Genomic DNA, 24921 nt, shown 5'->3' with positions numbered 1-24921 from the left:
CCCCCAGCCCCTCTCTCTTCACCCAGAGCTCCTGCATCAGCTTCTCATACTGGAAGGAGACCGTGTCCATCCTTTTGAACCCAGACCGCCAGTCACCCTCTGCCCTTGTCAGCTACATTGAGGAGCCCTACATGGACATAGACAGGGACTTCACCGAAGAGTGATCTTGGGCCAGGCCTCGGGAGGCTGCTGGGCCTGGGCCAGCGCGAGTGACCATGGGTACGCGTGCCTCACGCCCTGCCCTGTCCCCACCCTTCCCCTGCCTCCCCGCTGCTCTGCCTGCCCCAGGTCTTCAGGTACAGGCTTGGTGAGAGGGAGCGTCTAGAAGCCCTTGGCCCCTGGGTCTGGGGGCCCCAGGTCGTTGGGGAACCTCATTTCCCTCAAGATCTCCATGATGAGGACAGGGGCACTATGCTCACCCTTCCTTGAGAACCCTGGGTCCCTGGCCCACCCAGAGGAAAGGGGACTTTTAACAATAGCTCTGTCTGAGCTCCTGCCCAGTCTCTTGGCTGTCAGTCCTGGGGTGGGGAGGGAGATACGGGCACCCTCCCCCAATCTGTGAGCCAACTTGCCCTGGCCTTTGGACCCAGGCAAAGGCTTCTGAGCACCCCCTGGGCAGGGGTGGGGGAAACCAGAGAATGCTACCTTCCCCCAAGCCTGCCCATCTGCCCCTCCCTCGTTTTCCTTTAGCTCCTGTTTCTGTTTGCTCATTGGCCGCTGTGTTCATCCCAGGGGGTTCCTTCCTCAGAAGTGGGAGGGGGGAGTCTTTTCCTTCCATCCCTTGGGGCACTGGTGGCTGTGCCCTGCCCCCACCCCAGCGCAGGGTCTCCTGCCTGAGCCCGCCTGCACAGGAGCCTGCCTAGGAGCACACCCTGGCCCCTCCTTGTGTTGCCAATTTATTAACAACAAATAAACCAATTAAATGGAGACTATTAAAGAACTTTATTTTAAATGACTGATGTGGACCTGACTTTTGTCCAGGGGACCACGTGCTCCCCTCCCGGACCCCAGAGAATGAGAAGGAACCCAGTTGGAACTGCAGACGTGTTAACTCGAGGTGTAGCAGGGCTTGGAACTGCCAAGGCTCCAGCAGATGTGGGCGAACAGAGACCAGGATCAGGGTGGGGCAGACAGCAGGTATCACTCCTTGTGCTGAGGGGAAAGGGGTGCCTGAGTGAGCTGCACCACCTGCCCCCCAGGCAGAGGGCAGGGTGGGTGCCCCACATCACCCCCTTACCTTGGGGCCCAGGGCATCCCGGGTCCGTGCCCGCAGCTTGTTGGCCTGGGTTTCCGCTATGTCGGCCCGCTCCTCCGCATCATCCAGTTCATGCTGGGCCTTCCGATACTTGGCCAGGTTAGTGCTGGCCTGCTGCTCCTGGGGGCACAGGTCTGGTAACGGAGATGGCACCCCCAGAAAGGGGCTGGCTGCTCCTGGCCTTCAACTCTGCTCCCATCACTCAATGCAGCCCTTCTCCCCCCCTCACCAGCATCCAACTGCAGGAAGGGAGAGGGTTGAGCTTCTCCTTCCAGAGGTGCCCACATGCCCAACCTGGCCTGGAAGGGAAAGCATGTGTCCCTGCAGAGACAGAGCTAGGTCTTGTCTCCTGCTGGAGCTGTTAGAAACTTGTCTGTCTCCTAGCTGGGACAGTGGGGTCACTGAACAGGGTCACTGCCCCTGCCTATACACAAAACCAACGCTGGGGAAACTGGCCTAGAGATGGAGCAGGGATGACCACTCCAGAGCCTGGGGCAAGCCGCTGAGGTTGGGTGACCAGACATCTTGACCAGTACTAGGCCTCAGGTGCCCAGACCCAGTGCACTCACCGCCTCTTCAAACTGACGTTTGTAGCTCTTAACCTTGCTCTGCAGCTTGTCCACCAGGTCCTGCATGCGAGCCAGGTTCTTCCTGTCCTCCTCGGCCTGGGCAGGCAAAGGGGATTCAGGTTTGGCCTGCACCAGGCCCGCCCCTCGAGGTAGACCCAGGCACCCACCTGGTATGCGAGCTCCTTGACCCGGCGCTCGTGTTTCCTCACCCCCTTGAGGGCCTCAGTGTGCTTCTTCTGCTCTGCGTCAAGCTCGGCCTCCAGCTCCCGTACCTGCGAGCAGCCAGTGTGTGGGCCTGGTGCACGGAGCCTGCCCCTGGGCCAGCCCACCCTGCAGGGGAAGGGATTGAGAGGGCCACACACACCTTGGCCTCCAGCTTCTGCACCTGCTTCTTCCCACCACGGAGGGCAGCTTGTTCTGCCTCCTCAAGCCGTGCCTGCAGCTCCCGCACGGTCTGTTCCAGTGTCTTCTTCATCCGTTCCAAGTGTGCGCTCGTGTCCTGCTCCTTTTTCAGCTCCTCTGCCATCATGGCCGCCTGTGTGGGAGGAGGTGGCATGGTTGGGAGGTTAAAGTCACTTTGGACTCTGCTGCAGGCCCCCCCAGCTCCCGCCCCAGCCCAGGCTCACGTCGGTGATGGCCTTTTTGGCCTTCTCCTCGGCTTCCCGCCTTTCCTGGGCAGCCTCCTCTACCTCCCCGCTCAGCTGGGCCAAATCCACCTCTAACTTCTTTTTCTGGTTCAGGAGGCCTGTGTTCTGGGGGGAGGCAGAGCTTCAGAGTCAGCCTGCAGGCTGCTGCCGCACACACCCCTGTGAACCCCCCCCAACTCCTACCTGTGAATGAAGGAGGTTGAGGCGCTCAGTGGCCTCCAGCAGCTCCTGTTCTGCCAGCCGCCGGCTGCGCTCGCCCTGCTCCAGGGTAGCCCGCAGCTCTTCCAGCTCCGCAGCCAGCAGGGCGGCCCTCCGCTCCAGGGCCTGTGCCTGCTCTCGGAGCTCAGCTGCCAGCCGCTGCTCCTCATCCCGCCCCGCCTGCTCCTCCTTGAGTTGGGCCTGCAGCAGCCGCGTGGCTGCCTGTGCCTCCGTGGCCTGGCGGGTAGCATGGCCCAGCTGCAGCTCCAGGTCGTTAAGGTCACCCTCCATCTTCTTCTTGAGCCGCAGTGCCTCGTTGCGGGCCCGAGTCTCTGCATCCAGGGAGGCCTGCAGGGACTCTACTGCCCGCTGGTGGTTGCGCCTGTGGTTGGAAAGGACGAAAGGGAGGGGTCGTGGCCTGTGAGAAGGGGGTGGGCACAGGTACCACACCTGCTCTTACAAGTGCCCAAGGAAGGTTAGAAACACGAACCCATTTGGGGAGTAAGTAACTCGTCCCTCCCTGCTTTCCAGCCCCTTGTGACTGTCTATTGCCCATCAGAGCAAGTTCAAGGACAAGAGGGAGGCTTCAGAGAAGAGACGGACAGAACTCTGGCTCCCCCTACTGCGTAACCTTGGACAATTAACTTTGGCCTTTCCAAGGTTCACCCTAAACCAGACAATAATCTCCACCTGAGGAAGTTGGAGGGGGACGACTAGGTGCCAGGCCACTTGCACAGTGGGGCTCAGCCAACAGTGCCTGCCCTCCTGCTCTCAGGTGGTTGGGATGGGGGTGCTGTGGGCCTGCACCTCAGGTTAGTGCACTCCTCGTCTTTCTCTGCCAGTTTCCGGTCCACTTCAGCCTTGACCTGGGAAAGCTCCAGCTGGATCCGCAGAGTCTTGGTCTCCTCCAGCTCCAGGGTCCCCTGAGGTGCAGAGCAGGCAGTGTGGCGTGGGAGCCATGAGTGTGTGTGGAGGGGGGATGCCAGGAGCAGCAGGTTGGTGTCTACCCTGTCCCTGTAGCCAGCCCCTGACCTCAGCCTCCTCCAGTGCAGCCTGGAGCTCGCTCTTCTCCCCTTCCAGCGCCTTCTTGGCTTTCTCCAGCTCCTGGATGCTCTTCCCGCTGAGGCTGACCTGGTCCGTGAGGTCACTGATCTCCTCTGCAGAGTGGACAGGTCACTGAGTGCCAGTCCCATGGCTCATGCTCTGACCCAGTCACTTCCATCACCCCTAATTCCAGGGTGACTCCACCCAGGCACCCTGTGTGACTCCGAGGGACTCCCAGTGACCCCAGAGCTCTGACCCTGGGGTGGGTCGTACCCTGCAGGTTCTTGTTCTCTCGCCTGAGTGTCTCCAGGGCCTCAAGAGCCTCCTCGTGACTGTGCCGCAGCCGGAAGAGCTCAGTGCCCAGGCCGCGGGCCTCCCTCTGCGCCGCCTCCAACTCCCGCTGCATCTCCTCCTCCTGCCGCCGCCGCTCTTCCAACGCCCGCTCCAAGTGCCGCTGCTTCTTGTCCAGCGCGGCTGCCGCCGAGGTGGCCCGCTCCAGTTCCAGGGTCACGTCCTCCGACTCTGTCTGCAGCCGCAGCTTGGCCTTCTCCAGCGATGAGCACTTGGCATGAGCAGCCTCTACTCCCTCCTCTGCCTCCTGCAGCCGCAGCGCCAGCTTCTTTCTAGGCCATGGGAGCAGACAGGACATGGACGAGCAGCCGCGGGAGGTTGGCAGAAGAATGAGCCCAACATCTCCCCTCACCCCAGCGGCTCAGAGGTGCAGGCGTCACCCCTGTGTGGTGATGGCCTGCCTAGCAAGGCACTCACTTGGCTTCCTCCAGCTCCTCAGTCCTCTGAATGGCATCTGCCTCATACTTGCTCCTCCACTGAGCCACCTCGGCGTTGGCCTTGGACAGCAGCCGCTGCAGCTCAGCCTGAGCCTCGGCCTCCTCCTCATGCTGCTCCCGCAGGAGGTCACAGTCATGCCTTAAGGCCTGCACAGCATGGGCCAGTGCACTCTTGGCCTGCAGAGACCCCGGTGACCTCAGCATCAGGCTGGGCCGGAGGTCCCTGAGCCCACCCACAGAGCTGCTCTGTGGCAGATAAAGGCCAGTCTACCTTGCTCTCCTCCTCCAGCTGCCTCCGCAGCTCCTCCAGGCTCTGGGTGGCCAAGGCCTTCCCACGGCTCAGCTGGCTAATCAGAGACTCCTTCTCCTCAAGCAGGCGACTCAGCTCCCCTGCAGGCCAAGGGGTGAGCCAGCAGGTCAGGTGGGTGAGGGGCAGCACCAAGGCCCAGCATGGCCCCAACCCAGCCCCTGGCCTCACCACTCTCAGTTTGGAGCCGCCCACGCTGGGTGCTTGCATCTACCAGTTGCCGCTGCAGCTCCTCCACCTTGATCTTGGCCTCACTCAGCTGATCCTCATAAGCCCGGCACAGCTTCTCTGCACTGGCCTGGGGTCCAGGGTCAGGGATCAGAACAGGTTTGTGACTCACAGGGCAGGAATCTAGTACTGCCAATCAGACTGGGACCCAGGGTCAGGAAGTAGAAGGCTAGACACGGGCCCAGGAATCAAAGGGACAGCAGAACCCCAAGTTCAGGGTCAGTGGTTCTACTGCTGGACTATGGCTTAAAAGATGAGTGTCAAAAGTGAGAGGGCTGGACTAGTCCCATGGCCAGTGGGTCAAGGTGAGGTTAGGATACTGAAGTCCAAAATCAGCTGGGGACAGTGGTCAGAGGTCTTTTGTCAAGATCAGGTGGTACAAAGGTCAGGGGTCATGGTTGGGTGCTGGTATTCAGGACAGGTATTAGGTCAGAATTCAGAGGCTGAGGACTGAAGATGGATGCTGGGTCAAAAATCACCAGGAGTCAGGGCATAGAGTTTAGGAGGTAGGGTTTGAGGTCAGGACTTTGGTGGGGTTTGGATTGAGTATCAGAGTACCATGTGAATGGGTCAGGAGTCAGGGTCAGGTACAGGGTCAGGACTAGTGTGGAGTCAGATTGGCATGGGGTGGCAAGGGTCAGTGGGTCGAGTTAACTGCTGGAGTCAGGATTGGTTTAGTCGGGATAGGATGCTAGCATCAGGTCAGAGGTTGGAATCAGAAGGGAGGCAGACACCTTGCCACGAGCCAGAGTTTCAACACTGGCCCCCAGGTCATCCACCTCCATGCGGAGATCACTCTTCTCTTTTTCTAGCTTCTGCCGCACCCGCTGCAGGCTGTCCACCTGCTCGCCCAGCTCTGCCGCGCTCTCCGCCTGCTTGCGCCGCAGGGCAGCCACCGTGGCCTCATGCCGCAGGGCCGCCTCCTCCAGTTCCCGCCGCAGCCGTCCCAGCTCGGCCTCACGCTTCCGGCAGCCCTCGCGCTGCCCCGCAGACGCGCCGCCAGCCTCCTCCAGCCGTTCACTCAGCTCCTCCAACTCCCGGGCTGCCTCAGCCCGCTGCTTCTCCACGCGGGCCCGGGCCGCCCGTTCCGCCTCTAGCTCCTCTTCCAGCTCCTCCGCCCGAGCCTGGGGACAGGCAGGTGGCAGTGTCACCTCTGTGGGCCTCTTACCCTCATCCCTGCCGGCCCCCATCCCTCACACACCTGCAGCTCCTTGATCTTCTTCTGCAGCTGGGCTCCAAGGAGCTGCTCGTCCTCCACCCGCAGGTTCAGCTGACTCAGCTCAGAGTCCTTTCTAGAGGTCACAGGGTGGGTGTGAGCCAGCCCAGGTCCTAACTTTCATCAACCGGCCTGGGGCCCTCGGGACCCGCCGTCAGTTGACTCCCAGCCTGAGGCACTGTGCCCAGAGCCACCTAAGTGACCTCATCCCTGTGTTCCCTCTCCAGTCCCAGCCCTGGAGCCTGGCCCTCAGTCCAGGGAGGGCAGGACACTACTCTCTACACTCTAGTGACCCCCACCTCTGAACCCTTCACGTTCAGCGTCTGCAGTGAGGTGGGACTGACTGGGGCCCAGGGGAACTGAGAAGCCAGGTGCAGGCTCAGGAGGTGCCCTGCCTGTCAGGAGGTGGGGTCTGCGGCCCTCCCCACACCTACTTCTTGAGTTTCTCCTCCAGCTGCTGCTTGTCCTGGGCAGCGTCTGTCACCGACTCCTGCGTCAGTTTCAGGTCCCCCTCGAGCTTGCGTCTGGCCCGCTCCGTGTCCATGCGCAGCTTCTTCTCTTGCTCTAGGGAGCACTCCAGCTGCAGAGAGGGACAGGGTGGGTGGGCTCAGCCACCGTCCAGCCGTCTTGGCCCCACCGCACAGCACCCTGCTCTGGCCCCAACTCACATCTTCCACCTGCTGCTCCAGCCGGAGCTTGGCCTTGGCCAGTGCGCTCACACGATCCTCCTCAGCCTGCAGGTCACCCAGGGCCTGCTGGTGGGCCTCCTGCAATGCCTTCTTCTCCTTGGTCAGTCGGGCCACCGACTCGTCCAGCGCCGCCATCTCCTCTGTCAGGTTCTTCACCTGTGCAGGGGCCAGGGTCACCACGGGGACACCACTCTCTAACTCGGGTCTGAGCAGCCACCACACCATGTCTCAGCAACCACCCCTTCCAGCCAGGGAAACTCGGGCAAGTCACTTCAGTCCAAGCCTAAGTTTCTTCATCCTTAAGGGATGACTACATAGCATCCTCCTCGAGTGGTACTGAGGGATTCATGAGCAAATGCTCACAAAGCCCTCTGCACAGTGTCTGGCCCAGAGTGAGAGATCGATAGATGGCAGCTAGTGTGGGCTCAGCAGGTGTTCAACCAGCTGTTTCCTAGTCAGGGCCTCCTCAGTGAGCACCTGTGAGGACCTGAATAAGCAGCTTACCCCACTGAGCAAAGGCTACTTACACACTGAATCCTTGCCCACCCTAATGAGGGAAGTGCTGCAGTTAACCCCATTTGACAGATTAGGAAATTGAGGCCCACAGAGAGGAAGAGACCCGCCCAAGGCCACACAGCAGGGGCCTGACAGAACCAGGAGGGGGACCTGCAGCCACCTGGCCCCTCAGCCAGCCCCCTGGCTCTGGGCCCTTCCCACACCTTATTCTCCGTGGCTTGCTTCTCCTTCTCAGCCTTTGCCAGCGTCAGCTCCAGGTCATCGATGTCCTTCTTGAGCTCCGTGCACTCATCCTCCAGCTTGCGCCGGCGGGCAGCCAGGTCAGCATTCACCTCCTCCTCGTCCTCCAGCCGCTCGCTCAGCTCCTTCACCTTCGCCTCGAGCTGCACCTTGGACTTGATTAGCAAGTGGCAGCGCTCCTCGGCATCCGCCAGGTTGTCCTGCTCCTGGATGGGGATGCAGAATGGGGCAGAGTCAAGGCGGGTCCAGCTGAGGGACACCAGGCCAGGCCCCAGAGAAGGAAGCTCGTTTGTCTGTGCAAAGGTCTGACATACGCTCACTTGGGCTCTGGGTCCAAGGGATGCCGAAGACCTGCTCTTGGCCCTGAAGGGGTTCAGGTGTGGTGGGATGAGGACTCGGGTAGAGGGATGGACAGGCAGCAAGAGGGGAATGTTAGATAGGCTGGGGGTAACCCAGAGTGAGGCTCTAGGAGGGAAGCCAGCTGCCAGCTCTGCCCACACTGGGCTGAGGGGTGAGGGTGGGGAGGGCCCTGCATGGCCACACAGGGGCTCGAGTTCTCTGCCACCACATGCTCCTCACTGCCAGGCTGCATAACCATCTCCTCCTCTAAGTGAGTGTGTAAGCTCAGGCTTGTCTGTCTTCCCACCAATGTCACCAGAGATACTGGGGGTGCCTGACACTCAGTATTTGCTGAAGGAAGGAATGGCTCTGTGGACTTGGAGAGACTCCAGACCCCTGCTCTCTGCCTTCAGGTTATTATTGCTACCAGCTGCCTGGGTTCCTGTGGCCCCTAACCAGAGAAGGGAGCACGAGTCTGTCTCAGGGATGGACAGGTGGGGAGATGGGGCTCCACTGCAGCTTTAGCAGGAAGCCAAATGGCAGATGGAGTGGGAGCATCAGGACACATGGAGAGACTGGGTAGGGAGGCTGGGAACGTGGGAAGCTGCACCGTGGCCTGAGCCCACAGGCACCTCTGGAATCAGAAGGAAGCTCCAGGGAAGGCCTGAGCATGCCAGGTCCGCCCCAGCCAGGGATCTGGTTGTGGTATTTCCTGGGAGCAGCCTGGGGTTCTTTTTGAGGGTGCCAGGGGACATCGAGTGACAGAAGGAAACACCTCCCCCTTCCGCTTCCCCACTCACTGCCTGCAGCTGCAGGGCCAGGTCATTCTTCTCCTGGGTGACACTGACGTGCGTCTCCTCCAGCTCCTGGCGCTTGGCCTCAGCAGCGGCCAGCACCCCTCGCAGCCCCCGCAGCTCTGCCCGCAGGGCCGCCAGCTCCTCCTCGGCCTGCGCCGAGCGCAGCAGTGGCTTCATCTTGAAAAAGAGCTTCATCCATGACCAATTCTTGACGGCATTGAAGGCACGGATGTTCCACTGGATGGTGAAGAGGGCATCCCTGGGGAGAGGCAGCCACAGGTGGCCAGCAGGTTCAGTGCTGCTCCCTTCATAGCAACAGCCCCAGTGTTCCCCGAGCACATCCCCGGGCCATGCACTGCACTGAGCATGCCAGCGTGTGATCCCATTAACCCTCCCAACAAGCAGGTCCTAATCCTCTGCTTTACAGCTGGGGTTGAGGGAGAGGCCCAAGGTCACACAGGTCTGCCTCCATGTGGGAGCTCATGAGCCCTGAATGTCCTTGGTGACCCCTGCAAGTGTCCTGAAGACACCAGGGGTGGTAAAGTCACCAGGCTTTTATATAAGGTCAGACTGCCCGGGTTCACACCCCAGCCTCCCTACCACTAGCCTGCTGACTGGCTGACTCAGGCACCCTCTCTGATGAACAGAGGTACTCACAGCACCTGCCTCTTAAGACTGCCCTGTACTTTAACCAAGATAGATTCAAATAAAGCATCTTGCCCAGGGCCTGGCACTTAAGAGCCTTGGAAAACACTAGATGCCATTATCACTACTCTGGACTAAATCCTGGGATGGCCTGGAGTAGCGAGACAGGTTCTCTTACTCCAAATTTTTTTTTTTAACCTTTGGAATCACTTTTCTTTTTATCTTTTTTTTTAATCAGTTCTTTTCAAAATTTTTTTAAATTAAAATTTTATGGAAGTATAATTGACTTACAATGTTATATTCGTTTCTGGTGCACAGCATAGCGATTCAGTCACATATATACACACAGATATCCTTTTTCACTACAGGTTTCTACAAGCCATTGAATATAGGTCCTTGTGCTATAGAGTAGGACCTTGTTGTTTATCTATCCCATACACAGTAGTTTGTGTCTGCCAATCCCAAACTCCCAGTTGATCCCTCCCTCCCATCCTTACTCCAATTTTTGAGAGAGAAAATGGTAGCTGCGGGTTGAAGGGCACAAACCAGTCTTCCCCCTTCAGAGACACCCAACCAGCCATAGAGGAAAATCTAACCCACAGGACAGTAAGACAGGGTTCAGAGAGCCCGGTGGGTCTGTGAGCTGAGGGATAGTGGTTGTACCCCCATCCAGGTCCCCCACCCCCTTCCCACACCCACCTGCCTCCAAGAAGGCGCTGGTACTCAAGGCGCATGAGGCGGCCCCGGCTCCGTGCCTGCAGCAGCGTCAGGACCTTGGCCAGACGCTGGTCACGAAGATCCTCCAAGATGCCTAGAAGCCCAGCCTTGAAGAACACCTGGGATGGGGTGGGGGTGAGTGTAGGTATAACCCTCAACAGCCCACAGGACCCCGTGCGGTGTGACTGCCCATGCCCGGGTCAGCACCCTAACTCTCCTGTGCTCCCCACCTTAGTGTGGCCAAACTGGTACTGGGTGTGGTCGATGTCCAGAGAGCTCAGCAGCTTCTCTGTGGCCTTCCTGCTGTCCATGAAGGTGTCATCCGGGATGGCACTGGGGTTCAGGATGCGGTACCTGGGGGAGCCAGGAAGGGCCGGTAAGGAAGGTGCTGGGCAGGAAGTCAAGGACTGAGAGGGTGGCCAGGGTAGCAGGGCAAATACTCCTGGGCCTCTCAGGTTGGAGCAGAAGCTCCAGTGGGGCACCCACTGAACAAGCTGGCAGGGAGAGGGTGCTGTGACACTGGGGTACTGGGCATAGTGTTTAAAAATCTTGGATAGCATTTAAATACATTCAATAGTTAAGTTCTTTAAGAGGCTCCAGTATTTACAAAAGGCATACAGTTCTTTTATAATTTTTAAATTTACAATTTAAAAAATAATTTATAATTTTTTTGAGATGGCAAAAACATATAAAGAAGGTGAAGTGTTACGGCATATTACAAACTGAAGAAACATTGGGGGAGAATTCTTATCAACAAGAGCAAGGGTTCTGGCACATCCACTTCCAAGGTGGCCACACTTGCACATGTGTACAGGGCTGTGTGGGTCCGGCAGGCATGACCACACTGTGAATGCAAAAATCCCCTCCCTAAGGGACTGGTTAACAAAGCATGCTTCACCAGACAATGGGATGTTTTACTGCCATAGATGATGTTACATGTCATTACCTTTATCCAAAGCCACAGAATGTACACCAACAGTGAACTGTGATGGAAACTATGGACTTGGGTGATTATGATGTGTCCGTGCAGGTTCATCAACTCTCTCATCAGGGGTGTTGACAATGGGGGAGGCCATGCACACGTTGGGGCAAGGGGCATATAGGAAATCTCTGTACCTTCCCCTCAATTTTGCTGTAAACCTAAAACTGCTCTAAAAAATAGTCTTAATGTAAAGGAAAAAAAAAAGGATGATGATACAGACTTATGTCTATCGATAAGGAACAATCTCCAAGATATATGATTATAGGGAAAAACAAACAGGATGTGTGTGTGTGCACATGTGCACAGCATTTGTATGGACACACATGTATAACGGTCAGTGTGGGTGGTCACAGTGACTTCTGGAGGGGGAGGGAACTACAGACATGCAGCCCGACAGAAATCTAACCTATAAAGGGAAGGCAGAGGGGGCTAATCATTAACCACAATGACTGAGCTCGGGGCCAGGCATATGCACAAGCCCTCATTCAACTCCCAGCTCTACATCCAGCTCTGCCTGCCCACCCCCTCCTGCCACCAAGCTCCAGACCAACAGATCCAGTCTCCTCCTCAACTTCCCTCCTAGGATATCTGCTGGAGACATTTCAGACTTGACGTACTCAAAGTAGAGCTCATTCCACTATCCCTCCATCCACCAAAGAAGTTTAAAAAAAAAACCCCTATCTTGATATTTCAGTAAATCTGCCATCAACTCCCCAGTTGCTCAAGCCAAATTCCTGGAAGTCACTTTTATCTTTTCTTTCTTTCTTATTCTGCATTCAATTCATCAGCAAGACCTGCTGGCTGTACTTCCAACATTTACCCCAAGGCTGTTCACTTCTCCCCCAGTCCACCCACAGGTCTCAGCCATGACCGTCTCCTTCTGGGATGCCTGCCAAGCCCCGTCCCTGGTACCCCCTGCACCCTCCTCAGTGACTGGAACTATCTGTCTGGTTCTAAAATTGTGTACCCTTCCCACCCGCTCAGGCTGCTGCCTCCACCTGGGTGGAGGGCAAGGGGGAAGATGGCTGCGCAGGGGGAGCTGGGAAGAGAGCCAGGGCTGCGGCAGGGCGACACCTACCGCTGCCGGAAGTCAGTGTAAAGCAGCCTGTTGGGGAATCCTTGACGGCAGATCCGAATCCCCTCCAGAACCCCATTGCAGCGCAGCTGGTGTAGCACCAAGAAGGCATCCATGACCCCTGGACGTGGTAGGGGTAGAGAAAGGTTAGAGGTCAATGGACACATTTTCATGGTCTAGCGTCCAGGCACAGGGCTTGCTTTGAGGCTGTGCTGACCCTGCAGTGGGGGAAGACCTGGCTTCAGTCTGCGTCCCCTCTTTCTAATGTTCCCCCACCCCACCAAGCTGCCCCAAAGTGACTACCTGGTGTCTTGTTCTCATTGGGGACAATGCAACGGACAAAGTGGGGCTGTGTGGCCCGCAGATTGGTCATCAGCTTGTTGAGGTTCTCCTGGGGGTGGGGAAAGGGGAGAAGGCACAAGAGGGCAGAGAGCAGAATTGGAAACCGCAGCGGATCAGCCCATTAAGAACTAGTGAGCTAGGTGCCTAAGCGTGTCTCTACACAGCTATCCCCTCTGTTCCTGTGACCCTTTGCCCTCTTCTGTTTGACTGGGTCCCCCTCACCATCCCCAAAGTCTTCACTCCCTCCCCCAATCCCCATCCCTCCCACAGGCCCCGTGGCTCCCACCCCATCCCCCCTAAACCCTGCCCAGGCAGCGTGGGGACGGGAAGCAGCACAGACTTGCTGTGATGTTCACGTGGAGAGGAGTTAAACATCACTGCAAGTCTTAACAGCCGCCCGCCCAGGGTGCAGGGGACAGAGCAGGAAGCCAGGACAGGGCTGGAGGTTGGCAGGGTGAGGGCCTGCACAGGGCCTAGACTGGGCCTCACCTTGTGCAGCTGGGACACCGTCTGGAATGACGCTGCCTTCTTACGCTTCTCTTTCACCCCAGACTTGGGGGGCTCAGCTAGGAGAGACATGGGACAGGTCACTCCAGGGGACATCACTCTGTGAGTCCCCCAGAGAATCTCCTCCCTTGGTACCCACTAGAGCAGGAGCCGGCATAGTTCTCGTAGAGAGTAGCCAAGAGCTTGTTCTGTGACTTCTGGAAGATGGGGACCACCGTCTCATTTAGTGGATCTTTGTTTTTCTCCAGCCAGCCCACGATGCTGTAAGGCACCTGCCGGAGACCAGACAGGTGCTGAGCCAAGGAGGGGGAACCCAGAGGAGGGAGGAGAGTGGTCAAGAGCCGGGGTTTCAACAGGCACCTACCACGCCTGCATAGTGGACCACCTCAAAGTGGGCCTGGTATTTACGCTTCTTGTCAGGCCGTGGCTGCTGGAAGTTGGGCGACTTCCCCGCGTGGTTATCATAGAGCTTGGCCCGGAAGCTGGCATCTGAGGCTTTGGGGAACATGCACTCCTCCTCCAGGATGGACAGGATGCCCAGCGGCTGCAGACAGGGCACAAGCTTGAAAGGCCTCCATCAAGCCACCCAATCCAGGCTGGGCTGGACCCCCGTTTCCCAGAGCCCCTCCCTCTGGGAACCTTCCCAGATGCCTGAACTTCAGCCATCTTCCTGGAGGGACGAAGACCAGACCCTCACCCAGGAGAAAGAAAAGTTTGTGGCTTGATTACAACCCTCTTCTGCACAATCTGCAGCTCTGGGTTGCTCTCTTTGCTTGTAAGAAGTGTGCAAACTCGCTCTGGCATCCCTGCACCCACTCACCCCACAACATCCATGGTCTCACACACTCACACGTAGTACAGTCAGAAAAAGCAGTTGAGTTCAAATTTTGGCTTCCTCACTTACTAGTTGTGGGGCCCTTAGGCCTCGCTAAGCTTCAGTTTCCTAACCCACAAAATGAGGAAGTGAATACTTTCAGTGCTGCTTTAACAGCAAAAAACTGCTGACCACCTAAACATCTGCTAGTAGGAGATTACAGAAACACACGATAACCATCTGCTGCGTGAACTGCTGTGCCTTCTTCAACTGCACTCCATGCTCAAAGTACACTTTCAGAAGAAAGGTAAGATGAGAAATCAGTCAGTGTCTGTAAGAGCAAATGGATGCCCAGGATAAAGGACTGGGAGGGAACAGGTGGTGGCAGCACTAGGGGAAACATTTTCTCCCCCTTTACTTCAGATTTTTCAATTTATCTTTGATCTTTCTTTCTTCTAGTCTTTGTGCAATGGGGAAATATATGTAATGTTTCATAAACAAACACACCCTACCCTGCCCTGCACTTCTGGCCAGTTGTGAGAAAGTGGGTCTGCAACGGGGCTGTTGTCATTAGGGCTGGGACGCACACTCACACACACACACTGCTCACCAACACACAATCACACTCACTCTCCAACACACCTGTTCACACACATGCACACATTTCCATTCATATACACGTCACAGCCACGCTCACATAAACAAGCTCACTTCAGTGCACAACCACACACTTAAGTGCACGCTTGCACACACTTGCTCACTCACTGCACCCATGCCCTTCCTTTCCCTGCAGTGGCCATGCCCTGCGCCCCACCTTCTCAATCAGGTCAATGCAGGGCTGTAGGTCCAGGCCGAAGTCGATGAAGACCCAGTCGATGCCCTCCCGCTTGTACTCCTCCTGCTCCAGCACAAACATGTGCTGGTTGAAGAACTGCTGCAGCTTCTCGTTGGTGAAGTTGATACACAGCTGTTCAAAGCTGTTAAACTGCACAGGATGGTGCCGGGCTCAGCAGGCCTCCTTGTAGGTGGGGTCAGGGAGGCCCACGGAAAACAGGGACGTGCAGGGGTTCACCCCGCCTCCAGGCAGAAACCCTGGGCTCCTGCCCCCACCCCACCCACAATGGGAGGACCCATCCCAGAGAGAACAAGAGCCTGGGGGTGTGGGCCTGCTCTCACCTCAAAGATCTCAAAACCAGCGATGTCCAGGACACCAATGAAGAACTGACGGGGCAGCTTGGTGTCCAGCGTCTGGTTGATGCGTGACACCAGCCACCGGAAGAGCCGGTCATAGGTGGCCTTGGCCAGAGCCCCCACAGCAAACACCACCTGGAGGCGTGGGGAGTCTAGGCTGGGACCTGGCAAGGAGGGGACCCTGCCCTGGCTGTCCCCAGGTGGGCCCCGGCCTGTGAGCAGCTCACCTGCTCCACGCTCTGGCCCTTGGTCACATACTCATTCCCCACACGCACCCGGGGGTGCAGAAGGCCTTTGAGGAGGTCCCCACTGCTGACCCCCATCAGGTAGGCAGCTTTGTCAGCACCTGGGAGGGCACATGGGTGAGATGAGGAGGAGGAGGCCAAGAACACAGGCGCTTGGGGGCATATTTACTGGCCCCAACCTAGGATTAGGAGAGGGAGGTTGGGAGAAGTTAAGTTCAGGGCTAGGGAACTCTACAGCTCAGGAGGGTGAGGGTCTGGAATTGAGAAGTCAGGTTAAGACTGAGGTCAAAGGCTGTAGATGAGAGTTAGGGTCAACGGTCACAGGCTAGATGGTGGGGTCAGGGTCAAGATGACCAGTCAGGCCAGGGCCCTGGCCCTCACTCTCAGTGCCGTCAGCCTCAGCCTGCTCTTCCCGCTGCTTCTGCTTGAACTTCATGTTGCCGAAGTGCAGGAGGGCACCCACAATCTTATAGCAGGCACACTTTTCATCCACGCTGAAGCCCAGGATGTCCATGGCATGCTGTGGTGTGGGACAGAAGGCTCAGAGGAGTCTGGGCTCCTCCAGGGTCTAGCCAGGCTGAGGGCACTGAACCTGCTTCCCAACTCTGCCTCCTCCACCACAGACATACGTCAGTGGCCATGAGCTCCACCCCGTCATCCATGTTGTCCACGGTGATGACGCCCTGGCTGCAGAAGTGGTAGTCGTAGGGGTTCATGGACAGAAGCAGCATGTCTAGGGTAAACAAGGTGGAGAAGGGCAGGTCAGCTGTGACTACTGCTCACAGCCACCCCCTGGCCCAGACCCTGTGATGGGTGCCAGGGCACGGGAAGGACCAGATTCTGCCCTTGAGGGGCTTGCAAGAGAGGGAAGCAGGGCCTAGACAGAGCCATTGCTTCCCTCCTTGGTACTGGGCGGGGCCTCTAGCCTCAGAACAGCAAGCAAGACAACCTTGCCAGGGCAATGGGGCAAAAGGACCTGTTCCCTAGCATGGAGAGGACAAGGCTCAGCAATAACCAGAAGTCCCAGGAAGGGAGTGAGTGGAGAAAAGGAGCTCTGGGTCCCCAAGAAATAAGGGATGCCATGGAGCCCAGAACAGGGGGGGAACCAGCATCCCAGGGGCTGATCTGATGGGCGCTAGGCCAGGGCCGGGCAGTCCCACTCCCACCCAGATGTGTGGGCTCTGACTCCCATCCCATCCACTGCTGGCCCTCACCCTGTAGCTCTGGCTTCTTCCCCGAGAGGATCTGGTAGTAGACGTGGTAGCCACGCTCACCGGGCAGCTGGAAGATCACCCGCGACTTCTCTAGGAGATCTAGGGGAAAGGGAGGTGCTGGCCTGTCATCCCCTGTGCCTCCCTGGAGTGGGTCACCCCAGTAGGGCTGAGGGGCCAGGGAGGAGGTGTCAGCGAAGGGCAGGGGTTAGTGTCAAGGTGCTATGTCTGCACACGTGCTGGCATGTGCTGAAGGGTGTCTCTCCATTGGCATACAAGTCATGGTGTAGGAACATGTATGTGTCTGCAAGTCTGTGTGGGTGTATTAATATGGGTGTCTTTGCATGGGATTTAATTAACTATTTTTTCATCTAAGCCTTCATGCCTTCACCCACAGACCACATTCCTTTCCTCCTGAGCAGCACTGGGGTATCAGTGTGTGCGCAGAGTAAAGCCTGCCTGATGAGTCAGTCGGGGCATGAATTAGGATGTCTCCTGCCCTCACCACCTGCTGGTCTGTATCTGTCAGGATCTGGCCATGCCTCCCAAGGTAGGAAGCAGTCAGTATGGAGGCCCCTCTCTGCATGTGGCCTGGGCACCTGGTGTCTGTGCAGCGGTCTGGGTCAGGCAGGATGGGCAACGATCCCAGAGAAGTATTAGAAGAGACTTTCAAAAAGGATGGGGACTCAATATGTAGAGATGAGGATGGGGCAGGAGGGGCACAGGCCTGCCATGTTGCAGGCCAGAGAAAAGACTGAGGCGGCAGGGAGGGTAAGGGGCCAATCACAAGGAGCCTGGCTGGCTAAGTAAGGATTTGGGGTTCCATCTTAAGGTGACAGGATCTAGGAAAGGTTTTTAAGTGGAATGCAATGTGGTTAGATTAGTATCCAGGGAAAGATCACTTTGGCTGAAAGAAGAGGAACGGAGACTGGCTGGAGGAATGTTCCAGGTGAGAGGTGAGGTAGCCTGAGCTGGGCAGTGACCAGGGGATGAGAAGCACCTGGGATGGGTGGGAGCCCCAAAGACTTGATGACAGATGCTCAGTCTGAGCAGAAAGACTCTGGCCTAGGCCTCTGTCCCAGGTCCCCGCCTTCCCCCAACCCCTCCTAGACTCACAGCTGTCAATATCCGCAGATGCCAACTTCCCAGAGGGACCAAAGTGAATGCGGATGAACTTGCCCTGTGGGCAGAGAAGCAGCCTCAGTTGGGGGCCCAGCCAGCCCTGCGCTGTCCGCTGAAGCCCTGCCACCACCTTGTGTCACCCTGCCGCTGCTCCTGCCCCCGACCTCTCCCACCGTGGCCACTCACAAAGCGGGACGAGTTGTCGTTCCGCAGGGTCTTGGCGTTGCCAAAAGCCTCCATGGCAGGGTTAGCCTCAATGATCTGATCCTCGAGGGTGCCCTGGCAGCAGTGGAGTGAGGAGTCTGTCAGCCCATGGTCCAGTGTCTCAGCCCATCCCAGATAACCTCTGGCTGGGAAGGGGAAAGGGGGTGTCTCCAGGACCCCATGATTGTTGTCTGCCCCCCTCACGCGGACCCCATACTTACTCCTGTCTTCGTGGCCAGAAATTGCTGGAAGAAGGAAGACAAAGTTAGAGAGTGTGAGGTCTAACCAGGTCGGGCGGGGGGGGGGGGGGTGGCAGTGGTTAGCAGGACAGTGAACGTTAGTCACCCAAATGTGTAGTGCCCGCCCCACTCCCCATGCCTGACCCTCAAGGACTATTAGAAGGAGAAATGCTAGAAAGTGGAGCAAGCACGGCCCTAGTCAGGGGATTGAGGCAGGGGCTGCAACTGGGGTCTCCTACTTGCAGCCCTTCCCTCCCCCAGCTCTGTCTCTGGCCTCCTCCATACCCCTTCATTTCTCACACCCCAGGAATGGCCCCTGCCCCAAGCCCTAGAGGTTCCTGACTAAAATCTACTTCCTTTCAGAGCCCAGCTCACATGCCTCCTCCTCTAGGAAGGCTTCCCTCATGCTTCAAGGCTGGAAGAGATCCCTTTCTGCCCAAACCTTCTTACCCCTCACCTCCCTCTGCCTTTCTCCATGCTGCTCCTTTGTATTGTGATTACATGTGTCTTCGGTGTACATAGTACACCTACTGTTATTCAAAACGGCCCTGCCAGGTGCAGATTATCAGCCCTCATTTGCAAATGAGGAAACTAAGCCTCAGAGCAGGAAAGCGATCCGCTTAAGGCCACACAGTAAGTGAAGGGCAGAGCAGACACTGAGCCCAGGCATCCTGCTTCCCAGTGGCCACGCCACCTGTATGTCTTATCTAGAGGGACTTACTGAAGGGAGGGGAGCCTCCCCATTCCTCTCCTGGCCTCACACTAATCTTCCCTCCACTTCCCTTTCTTTCTCTTCCCTACCCTGAATCCCAGCAGCCTGGGAAAAAAGGGAGAAAAAGGAAGGAATGGATTCTGGAATGACAGGTGCCATGCCACCTGTCCCATGCCAGGAGACTTTAGTTATTCACTCACCTCCAGGGAGCCCAAAACTTAAAAATCCCCGAGATATTGCTGGAGGGACAGAGGCAGGAGGAAAATGGCAAAAGCCCCTCTCCTGAGCTCCACCCTACATACTCACAAACAGCACTTTTGAACAAGGCTCTCTCTGGCAGATGTGGTCAAATGTGGGGCCAAGGAGAGGGGGGTTGATACAGTTTTTAAGCTCCAGCACCCATGGCCCACTGTGGGCCAGACTTTCTCTCCACCTCCCCTGCCTGACAGTTCCCCACCCACCCCAACTCCATGAGGCAGGGCTCCTTTCTGCCCAGGTGACCCCTATGCCCCACCCTGCCAGCTCCCTGCCCTCCATTCCTGCTACTGGGCCAAGCCCCAACTTTCTGTAGCATCCTCAGAGACACTTTAGGAGTTTGGAAAATGGGGTCGGGGAGGGAGGAAAGAGTGCCAAAAAGGCAACAGCAAAAACAAAACAAAACAATAAAAACAACCACTACAACAAAAAACCCAAACTGAAACCAAAAGAAAAAGACAAGAAAATTAAGTGGGGAAACAGGTAAGGCAAAAAGAAAAAGAAAAAAACTCTAAGTGGAAAAAGAAAAAAGAAAAAGAAAAAACAATGCCCCAGAATAAAGCAAGGCTCAACAAAACCAGGAGTGGGGGGCTGTGCAAAAGGAGGCCCTGGGCTTCTGGAAAGAAAAGGCAGCCCGTTTTGGGGGCAGGGAGCACACACAGAGCTCTGAACAGCTGGCCCTCAGGCTAGGAATGAATGTTGTACATTAAAAACAAAATACTGGTCCCCCATCATTTCAGAAAATTTAAAAAACCAAACAGAAATCATAGGGTGCAAAACTGTTCCTTAACCTTGGCTTCGGAGTGCCAAGTGCCCTTGGTTCTGGCTGAACTCTGTACAAACCTGCTTGCTTGACTGACAGCAAGTAACTCGTGCAAGAAAACACTTCTTGGTAAAAGCAACCTATTTGGTAAACTCTTTCAAAATATGAAGGTCATAATGGAAGGGAAAATTACATAAAACGTTTAAGAATAAAATGTGGTTACAGATGGGAAGACTGAGGCAAGCCTGGAACTTTGTCATACAGTGTGACAGAGAATGGCCACAGCCTCTCTGGTCAAGCCTTGCTCAGGCCAGAGTCTGCCACCAGGATGGGAGGCTCAGGCAGGGCTCTGGGGAATCAATTTTAAAAAGAAAAAAAAAAAAAAAAAAAAGAAGAAGAAAAGAAAAACAGTGAGAAGCAGCAGGGAGCAGCGCCCATGTGGGCGAGTCTTACGGCCTTCTTTCCCGGCCCGTCTCCCAGGGCAGCGACGATGGCAAAGTACTGAATGACCCGCTTGGTGTTAACCGTCTTACCGGCCCCCGACTCTCCGCTTGGACGATACAAACATGAGTCACCAAGGCCTATCTGGCTACTTTCATTCCTCCCATCCCCCAACACCCTACCTACCCCTCAAGCTGCGTCCCTCTGCCCTCCCCACACCCAGCTCCCAACTCAGGACCATGCAACTCAGAGCTCCCCAGAGATAGATGAACCCTCTGAAGTATTGAGCTGTTTACAAAACAAGGCAGTATAGACCATCCCAGTGAGATGAGAAAACACACGATGATGCCTCTGTTTACTGAGCACTAACTTAGTGCCAGGCACTGGGCCACGGGCTTTACCTGTATTGGCTTATTTAAGCCTCAGAAACCTTGTAAGGCAGGCACCATTATCGCCTCCATTTTATACATAAGGAAATGGGACCCAGAGACATTATGTAGCCGTTTCTGCAGTGTGTCAAGTACAAACATGAACTCTCTGACGCCTATAGCTCTGGTATAGGTGGTAGGTAAGTGGGATTGTTCTGTCTTTACTGATGAGATTCAGAGGCCCAAGGGCACCATCAGGAAGTGGACCTACGAGAACTTGAATACAGGTCTTTCTGGTCTCAAAGGTCTTGCACTTAACCACCAGGCTGCACACACACACACACAGTTTCACACACAAACTTGGTATGTAAGAATTCTACCACTTTCGCGTGGGGGGCAAACAAAAGATTAGAAATAAGATTCAGAAATAAGGAGATGGTAAGAGGGAGGGAAAGGGAAAGAGATCTCCCCCTTCCCCTTGAGCTAGAATCAGAACTATCAAAAGAAACAAGGTGGGAGAAAAGTCCAGGCTCCGGGAAGAGGGGCCTATCAGGGCTGGTGTTCACTCCAGTAGCCCTTTCCTGCCCACCACCCATAACACATCTGCCCAGAATGGGGACAAAGAAAACAGTCTAATTTAGCTTCACCTGGGACACTGGCTCCAGGTAGTAAAACCACTCCCCTAAGTGTTTTGTATTCAACCTTAAATGATTTTAATTCCACTCCCTTCCTGCCAGATGACCAGCATTTCCCACCCCAACCCCAGAGCCCCACACTCACGTGATCAGCATGGACTGGTTTTCCCGGTCTGGAGGAAAAGGAAGGGGATAGAGAAGTTAGCCAAAGTGAGGGACTAGCCACAGGTGGGACACCTTGGGCATCTTTGGCGCTGGGGAAGCCCCTCTACCACCCAGGGCTAGCAGTGGGAAGGACCAGGTGGGACCCTCCAGACTACAGGCCAGCTCCCACTTGGAGAGACAATGACTATGATAGTGTCCAGCAGCTTCAAAAGGAAGGCAGTGCAAGCGGAGAGAAGGTGGTCCTGGAGCCGGGGTAAGGGTCTTGGGTCAGGGAGTGGAGTCAAGGTGGTCCTTACTGCGCAGCATGTCATTGTAGGCGTTGTCTGCCACCGCGTATATGTGGGGCGGGGCCTCTGAGCGGCGCTTTCCCTTGTAAGCTGCCACCACGGAGGCTGTATAGACTGGGAGCCATTTGTAGGGGTTGATGGTGACACAGAAGAGGCCCGAGTATGTCTGAGGAGAGAATGTACAGGTGAATAGTTGGAGGCCAAGTTCCCATCCCCAGGCCCTAGCCCTCACAAAACCCCGAGGAGCTGCTTAACGTGCCACGGCACACCCTCTGCTGTCCTCGGGGCCCTAACCCTTACTCCTGCCCACAGCCCATGGCCCCACCTGAACAGCCCCATTGCCCAGCCTGTGCTGCTGCAGCTCCTCCCCCACACTCCTATAGCCAAACCTCCAGCCCTCCCCTAGCCCCGCCCCAACCAGTGGCCCCGCCTCCACAGCCCCTAGACATCACCCTACCCCACCCCCGAGCTCCGCTTCCCAATGACATACAGCTCCGCTCCTTCCCCAGGGTCCTAGCCCCGCCCCTGCAGCTACGGCCCCGCCCCAACACAATCCGCGGCCCCTCCCCAGCCCTAGGCTCACGTAGATCATCCAGCGAGCATAACGCTGGCGCAGGTTGTGCAGTACAGATGCCTCGTTGAGGTGCGTCATCATGGCCATGTCCTCCAGCAAGTCGAAACGGGGCGGGTTCATGGGCTGCAGCTCTGCTTCGCGCACCGTCAGTACCTGCCAGGAATGCCGTATGGTGGGGTGGCAGGGGGGCTGGAACCAACTGACCTCAGCCTCTCCCTGCTCTGTGCTCCCAGACCCCCCTTTATCCAGAGCACGCTGGCCAGGAGCTACACCCCGGAGGGCAGAGAAGCTAATCCCGGGAAAAGGGGAGCCAAACCTTCTGGTCTTTGGTCTCCACGTTGACTCTGCCCCCAGTAGCCTCCGACTTGACCTCAGCCTCCACGTAAGCATCCTGTTCATCAGGTACCCAGACCCGCTTCTTCCCTGGGTTTCGGGGAGAGCATTGGGGCTTTGAGGAAGGGTGACACACACCCCAGGGCTGGAGGCCCAGCTGGGGTTCCCAAGGTGTGTCTATAGAGCTGTGCTCCTCCTGGGAGCCCTTCAGTCAGGACACAGAAGTACCCAGAGAAGGCTGTTCCAGACCCAGGCTCCTGGAAGGGCAGAGCTGGCAGGATCCCTAGAGATCTTAGAGGGTTCCCTGACTGAGGTAACAGCCCCTCACAGCCGTGGGTCCATACTTGGGTTCAGGGTTCTGCTTATCATCTTTGCCCTGTAACCTTGGGGAAATCCCTCATTCTCTCTGGGGCTGTTTCCTACAAGGTGAAAACATTACAGGCATCTCCTTAGTTCCCATATGGAGCAGCTCTCAGTATCAGGCATTTAATTCTCAGGAGGTTCTGCCTCCCCCATTTCACTGAAGACCCAAACCCAGGTCTTCTAAGTCTGTGTTCTGTGCTTCCTTCTGCCTGGCCAGCTGGCCCCAGAGCTCCAGGGAGCCAATATTTCATGGTAGTTAAAGGCACAGACTCAGACTGCAGACCACCAGGTTCTGTTCCCTGTCCTGCCACTTACTAGCCAAGTGCCTTAGTCACAACCAGCTACATAACTTGCAGGCCCCAGTGTTAAAATGCAGATCCCCTTGTTAAGAAATTATTAAAAATTTCAAGATGGTGATAACAGAATGTTAATCAAATGTGAGGCCCCTCTGGGGGTGGTGCCCTGTGCAGAGGTTGCACACCCGTGAAGCTGGCCCTGGCCCTGGTCTCCGCCTCCCCAGGTTGTTGAGATGATGCATGGAAAGTCATCTGCTCTGGGCCTGGCACATGGTAAGCACTTGATACATGTTGCCTATTGTTATTATTGTCCTATGAGCAAATCAGGTCATAAATAGTAGCCTTTATTCCTGTCCCTAATAAACAGAGGCTCTGGCTCTTGGAAAGCACTAAAAATAACTCCAGCACAGGTTTTATGGATACGTGGAGGCAGCCTGCACACATACCAATCGCTCTCATCTCAGAAGCCTCAGTGTCCAGACATGGGCTGTAGCCCCAGGAGGCAGGCGATACTGTCCCATTTTACAGAGGAGCAAACCAGGTCTTGCTCACAGACACACAGTTATGTACACGAGGCCCCTGGGATTTTCCCCTCAGGGCCCCAGAATCTGAGGGAAAGGTGCAGGGCAACAGCTGTCAGGTCAGTGTACTCCTTCAGACCTGAGCTGAGTGCCACCCCTCCCCGCTCCTGGTGTGAGTCCAGAAGGGCTTCTCTGTGGCTATGCCCCTCTGCCCTCACTTACCATCCCATAGGACAGTGTGCACCTTCATCAGCTCCTGGTGGTAGCCCTGGCGGAGGTAGCGGGCAGACTCCCCGAGTTCACTCACATCCATCATAGTAGAGGCACTGAGAGGTGGAGGATGAGGCACTAGAAATCTTGGAGGTTCAAGGCAGTCCAAGGCAGCAGACACTGGAAGGTGGCAGTGACAGGGGAACTGAGGGACCAGGGACCCCAAACTGGGACATGATCCAACAACCGACAAGACCTAAGTGATTCCCTGGGGCTCCCCACCTCAGCCTCCCTGGTGAGCCCCCAACATACACACGCACACTCTCAAACATCAGGGTATCATCTCCCACAGAAATGGAGAGACCTGTGCCAACCCACAAGCACCCCCACCCACCAGCCTGTCTGCCCTCCTGCAGGCTCTGACTCCAGTCCTGATCACCCACCTCAGCACCACGGTGAGGGCTGGGAGCTGGGCTACTGCTTTTATTACCACCCTCAAGGTCAGCGGAGGAGAGCTATGTCAGCAATCTCCACGTGTCACAGCCCCCCCAGCCTGGCCACAGGACACAAAAGGCAAATTCCCTTTTATCTCCACCAGCACGGCCCCTGGGCTATTTTTACCTCCCATTGTCAGGGGATCACAAAGGCGGAGAGAGACACTCCACTAAGAAACTCAGAGGCTGGGATTCAGAGACTGACAGGGGCAGGGACAAGGCAGGAGAGACCTGGAGGGACTGAAATGCTCCCAGGGAGAAATTGAGTCACAGGGAGTCTGATAAGCCCAGAAAAAGACCCATACTCTCAGAAATGGAGACTGAGGAGACTCAGAGAGGGGGAACCACAAAATGCCCCCTGGAATAATTTGGTCCAG

The 24921-nt window shown here is 56.4% G+C and overlaps 2 protein-coding genes across 6 annotated transcripts in view; one reads left to right on the top strand and one right to left on the bottom strand.

Annotated features, from left to right (window-relative positions):
- The window catches only part of TRPC4AP (transient receptor potential cation channel subfamily C member 4 associated protein), a 61996-nt gene extending 61044 nt beyond the window's left edge, over positions 1-952 (top strand). For both annotated transcript variants that reach the window (XM_074347191.1, XM_074347190.1), the window contains exon 19: positions 27-952. In XM_074347191.1, coding sequence (XP_074203292.1) covers positions 27-164 — 138 coding nt within the window. In that variant the 3' untranslated portion in view covers positions 165-952. The remainder of the gene's footprint in view (positions 1-26) is intronic.
- Positions 924-24171, bottom strand: MYH7B (myosin heavy chain 7B). Of its 4 annotated transcripts, XM_074347187.1 has the most exons (41): positions 24063-24171; positions 22644-22750; positions 22337-22480; positions 21763-21919; positions 21447-21474; positions 20311-20407; positions 18110-18133; positions 17871-17963; positions 17679-17742; positions 16566-16664; positions 15981-16084; positions 15733-15871; positions 15334-15452; positions 15092-15241; positions 14730-14900; positions 13466-13645; positions 13241-13373; positions 13084-13160; positions 12556-12643; positions 12256-12373; positions 10426-10549; positions 10178-10314; positions 8837-9092; positions 7661-7903; positions 6921-7097; positions 6687-6832; positions 6238-6328; positions 5771-6160; positions 4980-5106; positions 4773-4891; positions 4482-4678; positions 3987-4336; positions 3702-3826; positions 3477-3592; positions 2655-3051; positions 2451-2576; positions 2189-2359; positions 1992-2096; positions 1825-1920; positions 1238-1375; positions 924-1152 (listed from the first exon to the last, which is right to left on the bottom strand). In XM_074347187.1, exons 1-41 carry the CDS (start codon positions 24154-24156, stop codon positions 1141-1143), a joined length of 5829 nt encoding a protein of 1942 aa, XP_074203288.1. In that variant the 5' UTR covers positions 24157-24171; the 3' UTR covers positions 924-1140. The 4 variants fall into 4 exon arrangements, 3 of the variants coding, with proteins under 3 accessions (XP_074203288.1, XP_074203286.1, XP_074203287.1); XM_074347185.1 differs by lacking the exons at positions 20311-20407; positions 22337-22480; positions 22644-22750; positions 24063-24171 and having other exon boundaries at positions 21763-21850; XR_012500608.1 differs by lacking the exons at positions 21447-21474; positions 21763-21919; positions 22337-22480; positions 22644-22750; positions 24063-24171 and having other exon boundaries at positions 1238-1389; positions 18110-21430.
- Positions 24172-24921: the final 750 nt, after the last annotated feature.

The sequence above is a fragment of the Camelus bactrianus genome, chromosome 19 (assembly GCF_048773025.1).
Source record: "Camelus bactrianus isolate YW-2024 breed Bactrian camel chromosome 19, ASM4877302v1, whole genome shotgun sequence".
NCBI classification, from domain to species: Eukaryota; Metazoa; Chordata; class Mammalia; order Artiodactyla; family Camelidae; genus Camelus; species Camelus bactrianus.
This window is presented reverse-complemented; position numbering and strand designations above follow the sequence as displayed.

Excerpts from the sequence above, each read along its gene's own strand:
- MYH7B (XM_074347187.1), bottom strand. The coding sequence starts at position 24,156 with ATGATGGATGTGAGTGAACTCGGGGAGTCTGCCCGCTACCTCCGCCAG. Across the intron at positions 15,453-15,732 it reads TGAGGCTGACGGCACTGAGA|GTGCTGACAAAGCTGCCTAC; the intron begins GTGAGGGCCAGG and ends GTGCCCTCCCAG. Across the intron at positions 3,827-3,986 it reads AGAGAACAAGAACCTGCAGG|AGGAGATCAGTGACCTCACG; the intron begins GTACGACCCACC and ends TCCACTCTGCAG.